The sequence below is a fragment of the Chenopodium quinoa genome, unplaced genomic scaffold (genome assembly GCF_001683475.1).
Source record: "Chenopodium quinoa cultivar QQ74 unplaced genomic scaffold, ASM168347v1, whole genome shotgun sequence".
In the NCBI taxonomy this organism is placed as follows: Eukaryota; Viridiplantae; Streptophyta; class Magnoliopsida; order Caryophyllales; family Amaranthaceae; genus Chenopodium; species Chenopodium quinoa.
In genome coordinates, this window is record NW_018743262.1 from 1495821 (window position 1) to 1502308 (window position 6488).

The 6488-nt window shown below is 44.0% G+C and overlaps 1 protein-coding gene across 1 annotated transcript; it reads left to right on the plus strand.

Moving 5' to 3' along the window:
* Positions 1-1333: 1333 nt before the first annotated feature.
* LOC110735327 lies at positions 1334-1690 on the plus strand. The gene has a single exon (XM_021915500.1). The coding sequence runs from the start codon at positions 1334-1336 to the stop codon at positions 1688-1690; it is 357 nt and encodes a 118-aa protein (XP_021771192.1).
* The last annotated feature ends 4798 nt before the right edge of the window (positions 1691-6488 follow it).

The window sequence follows — 6488 nt, forward strand, 5'->3', positions numbered from 1 at the left end:
ATGTTTGATGTTTTGAATGACCACAATGATTCCTAGTATCATTTTTAGGGTAAAGGTTATAATATCAAATATGCTTATTATGATTCTTGCAATGCTTCCTATTTTCTTTCCTAATATTCATAATAGTATCATGTTAAGGCTATATATTTGATCTTTATTGCTTAGTGACATGCTAGGGTTTGTTATTAATCTTGTTAGTATCATGCCTAGGATCTTGCTATTCTTATGCTTAAAAATTATTATGATTATTATTATGATTATTATTAATGTTGCTTGATTATATTTATAGTTATTGATTGATCACACCTTTTATGCATGCTTAAAGGGAATTGGTATTTGTAATCACGCTTAATAAGATAATTAATAATCTTATTTAGGTTAATTTGATTATAATTCAAGTGGTCACCTATAATAGTTTTTTTTATGCATTAATATTCAACCAACATATATAAACAGGTTAAGGGTTAAACCTTTTGATTGCATGTTAGTCAGAAAGCGCACATGAATACGGTCAGTATAAAGTACAGGCCTATTATTAGGGCATGTTCAATCTCTTTTAGGTTGGATTTGTACCTTGATCCCCGAATTACCAGTCATGGTTCCAGACCTATTAGAGTTGACGATCTCATGGATCGTTAAGGGGTGTAAACTTCACCTCGTGAACGGTTTACAAGTTCCTAATATTTGTTGGCGACTCTTTTGCTCTAGATTCCTTCCCTTTGGACGACACCGTACTTTAGTATATGATCACAATGAGGTTCAAGTTTGGGGTAATGCTTGAAATATTCCCTACAGACGCCAACTGGTACATGGTGATGAACGGAGAACTCAACAAGAAAAGTTTCTCAAATCCAATGCTAAGGTGAGTCCCTGAGTAGGAATAGGAGAGTATCAAAGAAGCACACTAAGGAATATGTGCCAACCTCATTTGTGGAAAACTATTGGGGGTAGAAGTCCTTAATAAGGGGTGCATAATGGCCAAATCTGGCTCAAGACGCGCTAGCATATGTGAAGAAGTGCGACAAGTGTCAAATGTAGTCTCCAATCATAAACCAGCCGACAAATGTTCTAACTCCAATCCTTAGCCCGATCCCGTTCGCTTAGTGGGGAATGGACATATTGGGACCGTTCACCAATGGGTTAGCGGGCAGAAAGTACCTAGTAGTGGCGGTGGACAATTTTACGAGGCCAAACCCACCAAGTACATAAAGGCAACCAAGTGAGGACGTTCACATGGAAGAACATCATCACAAGGTTCGGGGTGCCACAATGCATAGTCTTTGACCATGGATGCCAATTTGACTGTGACATAATCAAGCATTATCTGGAGGACATGGGCACCAAGTATGCAAGTGCCATAGTCTGCAACCCGCAGAGCAACGGTCAAGCTGAAGCAGCAAACAAGCAGATCATAACAGCCCTGCAAAGAAAGTTGGAGGAGCACAAGGGCCTATGGGCTGACCTAGTCCCAGAGGTGTTATGGGCAAACAGAACCACTGAAAAAGAGTCCACTGGTAAAAGCCCTTTCACTCTAGCCTACGGGGCTGATGTAGTACTCCTAGTGGAAGTTTCAATCCCCAACCTGAGGATACAACACTACAAAGCACAAGGGAATGAAAAGCGCATGTTGGAAGAGCTGGACTTCCTGCCGAAAGTAAGGCTACAAGCAGCCCTCAAGATGGCAGCCTAAAAGAGCAAGATCTCCAAGGCTTTCAATAAAAGGTCAAGCACAGGGAGCTCCTACCTGGAGATTTGGTCCTCAGAAGGACAACGGCAGTAGGAAGAGGAAACCAACATGGAAAGTTGTCAGCCAATTGGGAAGGCCTCCTTTATCATTCATGAGCAAGTAGGACCTGGTGCATTCCTGCTCGTAGATCAAGAAGGTTGGGTCTTAAGGAATAGTTTCAATGCTGATGTGTTAAAGAAATATTTTGTTTAAAATGCAAGAAATTAAGTAGAAATGGGGATAATTGTTTTAATTTTAGAAAGAACTTAGTTTAGTTCATTTTATGTCAATTAGGGCATTTGAGCCATTTTAATTCAATTAAAAACAATCCTCTATGTGAGGAGTATACTGCATAAACTTGTTTAGATACATCATGCTTTAGCATCATACACTGACATGCAGAAGTAAATAAAAAACAAAAGCAAAAAAAAACTATCCCTCCCTAAAATCTCGCCTTACCTGCTCAAAGTAAAATAGGGCAGTGAAAACAAAGAAGATGAGCTGCGCAGGAAACACTAAGGTTCTCTTAGACCCACCCAGCTCACCTCTTTAAGGGGGAGAGGAGAAGGAGATTGATATATAATAAGCCCTTACGAAGAGAAGTAAGAGGCACAAAACAACAAGTCGCAACATAAATAAGCTGAACGACATAAACAAGTCACAACAAACAAGATGAATGACACAAATTGAATAGCCAAAAAGCTGATTGACACAAGTAAGTCTCAGGAGAGCAAACTAGATAATGCCAAGACAGGCAGCAATCGAATGAACTAATCAACATGCAAGTAAGCCTCTAAGAAAAATAAGTAGAGTATACAATGCACAAGCATCCAATGCAAACAGGGCAGGAAGAGTAAAACTCATCGAAGTTCCAGCTAAGCACATCACAAAACAAGAAAGTAAGAGAGCCCTTGGCAGCCAAGTAAGAAAAACAGGGAGGCCCAACCTACGAGGCTTCGCTAAACAAAACAAAGAGGCTAGTATGCTAAGGTGTAGGTACTTCTACACCTTGGCCAAGCAGAAGGTCAAGACAAGCACGTAGAGTACAAAATAATCAATAGGTAAAATATTAATAAGATCACCAAATACATAGAAACACAACTAAACCCCTGCCCATCGGGGCAGAGTAAACTTCTTGCAAGTTAGTAACAAGGTATGCAAAACTGAGCCCTCGCCACCATGATAAGGAAACACTCAGCAAATTAAGTCAGAGAAACATAAATCCAGGTCACGTTGGACATGCCTAACGACTAAAGATAAAATATTCCGAAAAGACGCATAAGAATATAATCTTTTGCGGCTATACACCCCAAAGACAACAACAAAAGCTACCTATTCACTATTAATCTGGGGGAGGGAAACTCAGAAGAAACAATGGAGTAGGAAGGTGACACCCGCCATAACCTTTATTGCCCACCAGCCAAGGACTCCACCTTAATAGCCGCAACAATGTCAGGACAGAGGGAAACCTCTAAGTTTAGCACGCGTGGTCAAGTACCTTGCAATGGGTAGCACGGGGATGGCCAGTAGGAAATTCAAACAAGCCAGCCTCTCATGCAGCCTCCACCTTAGCCTAAAAGGTGTTGAAGCGAGCTTGCTGCTATGCACCTTCACCATACAAGCTGCTCACGCAGCGGTCTGCAGCCTCCCATCAATCGTCATGTCGATGATCCAACAACTTAGCAAAAGCAGGAGAGAGCGCGAAGGCCTTAAGAGCCTCCCTCATATGTCATGCCCGCAAATCAGCGATCTTTGTCTCCAACGCCTGAACCTTGGCTTGAGAGGCTGATAACTGCTCCTCGCAACTCACCAGCTTGGTCAAGGTGAGCTGAAATTCTTCCAACTAGAGTTGCAAGGCGTCCCCCCTTTCCCTCAGAGGAGTCAACTCGCTTACTATAGAATCCTTCTCAACACGAGCCTGCTGAACCTCCAAATCCTTCTGAGAAAGAATCAAGCCCTGATTCTGATAATCCTTGTCCACTAAAAGCAGGGCATTAGACAAACCTCCTACAGATCTGACAAGCTTCAGAAAAGGCAAAGAAAGAAAATATTAAGCCAGAAAAAGAATCAATAAAAACATATGAAAGCAAAAGAAGGAAGAAAAACCAGAATAAGAGGAGAGAAAGCTAAAACCAAGAACTAACCTTATTCATGTCAACACAAGCCGTAGCAGCGGGAAGACTGAATGAGCTACGCGTAGATCTTCTCGGAGACGAACCCCATGAGTGAGATGATACCCTAAGGTACCGCCCTTCTAGGGGTCATCAACGAATAAGGATTCATCGGCCCTCACATTAATTCCAGGTTGTAAGGGAGCATTCTCAGCTTTAGCTGGACACAATAGAGGGTGAAGATGGATATAAATGGGGACATTAGAAAATTCAATGGGCCCAATAGGGCTAAATGTACCCCTAATAGAGAACGAGGTAGCAAACAACGCGTTCTCAAAGACATCACTCAGATTTTGGTGAACGTAATGATTAAGTTCACTAGAGTTCTGAGTATCACTCCCTTTATTGGCATTCCCACCAGGAAGCCTAGTGTTAGCAGAGTGGGAGGCAAAAGGATCAAGGCCAGAAGGGGTGCAGGCCCTCTTCGTAACAGGCTGCTCCTGCTTGTGAGTACCCCATGCCTGAGCATGCCCACCTGTGGAGGCACTTTGTAGCCGCCCTCTAATCCCAAAAGGGCGCGGTGGAAATCTTGGAAGCTCCATGATAATTTAATCAGGGAGCTTGAAATCAATGGCTTCAGTAGATGGATCAACAACGTCCTTCACAACAGTAGCATTATTAATATTTAAAGAAAAGAGAAGAATATGCTGAGTAGAAGAAGTGGGCTTTACTTGAGAACACTATCCGCAAAATCGTCAGCGGTTGTCTTTTGGAAACAGAGGTCTGAGGTGCCACCTTGCCGGAAGCCGCAACAGGCTGCTTCTCAAGAGAATCACCCTACGCCACTAACGCCTCAGATTCTGAAGCTGCTCTTCGAGGGGCAGGCCGAGTCTCGCGTCTACTCCCAAAAGTGGAGGAAAATGGCTCAACTTCATCACAGCTTGGACCTTTGCGGTAAGTAGCCGTCACGGTGCCAAAAACATCACGCAGCTGAGCTGGAGCCAAACGCACCTCATTCTTCAAAGAGCCAGCATACACCTCCAGTGTGTCGAAGAGCTTAGGAGGATTGTCATGAGTAGCAGTCAAAGGGTCCCTCCAATTTTCAGCCAGCCCAAGGATGCGCTTGTCCAACTTGTCATAACCTGAAAAGGAGAAAACAAGAAAATAAATAACATAAGGAACAAAGCAAAGAAGAAAAAAGAAGAAACGGAATAAAAGAAGGCCAAAAGCTTACCAGCCTCATCCGTATAACACAAAAGCATGGTAGAGAGCTGCTCGTTTCCCACAATGTATATAGAGTTGGGCAGCCAAATCTTAGGAAACTTTGAGTCACCATTCCCTGCTCCCTGCATGGCATCGAAGCCTTCCATCTCCCGGGCAGACTCGTAGGAGGAAACAGTAACCCCAGCCACGTTAGTACGAATCTCCCTGAAATTGCGTGGCGCAGCAAAAGAAGAGGGCACCTTCACCAAGAAAAATTTCCAGTCCAATCCCTGAAGCGACCAAGCTTTGGGTAAGACAGAACCCTGCCCTTCTTGGGAGCAATGTAGTACCACCCAGAATCTATCCCAGAAGCAGACCTCTACAGGCTGATTAAGGACATGAACAGGTGCAGGGACTCAGGGTACCTCCGAAACCGGAGGAACCATAGTAGGCAAATCAAAGTTTGAAGAGAAGCCGGATGCAGCAAGGATATGCAAATATTGAAAGCACGGAACACCTTCTCCAGAGTAGGGTCAAGGGGAAACCTTAGACCCAAATCCACTTGAGATGCAAACACGACAATATGCCTATCAAGGGGAGCAGATAGCTTTGCACCATCAGAGGGCAAGATCAACTATAGCTCTCACTAAAACCATAAAACTTCTGCCTAATAAAAGAAAGGTTCAACTTTTTGGCGTCCTTGCGCCAGCTGGAATCCAACACGCACTTCTTGGGCCCATATCACTTGTCATCTAGAAAGAACTCAGTCTTGTCTTCCTCTACAGGCTCCGCAACAGAACTAGGTTAGCAATGGAAAAGAGAACGATCACCCGGTAACTCAGTCAACCTGCCCGATTGGACAGCTGGAGAGGGAGAGGGTGATGAAGTCTCAACGCTGCCACCCGGCACTACATAATGATAAATCCGATTCATATCAGCCATGTCATCAAGCCAAGCAAAACTATTTAGGGGCCGAACGTGGGGAATGGGATTAACAAGAGACACGTCAGGAGGATTAGCCTTAACGGCATCGGCTACCATCTTATGTCGCATTGCGCGCAGTCTTAAATGGGTGAGGTGGGACAAAGGAATCCCATCCTTAAAAAGCACCCGCTCACAGTAGGGATCAAAGAAATCAGGACGAGGCTTGCGCTAAAAAGGGCAAAAACACTACCCTTAGCGGGACGACTACTTCCTGACCCAGATGCAGTAGTAGGAGTCGCAACAGGTGCTGTCCCGCTTGCAGCGGGGGGACAGTCAAAAGGCATAACCGTTTGTATGGGAGTTAGGGAAGAAGAACGAGAAACAAGAGGAGTGTGCGTAGGGCGCTCGCCTAAAGGAGATGATTGGGTAGGAGAATCCGATTCAATGGCCTCTTGAGGCTCACCTATGTTATGACTAACAGAAGCGTCGAACATTACAAAATCTACAAAGAAAAAAAGCCCACA

Coding starts and splice junctions, on each gene's coding strand:
- LOC110735327 (XM_021915500.1), top strand. CDS start 1,334: ATGGGCACCAAGTATGCAAGTGCCATAGTCTGCAACCCGCAGAGCAAC.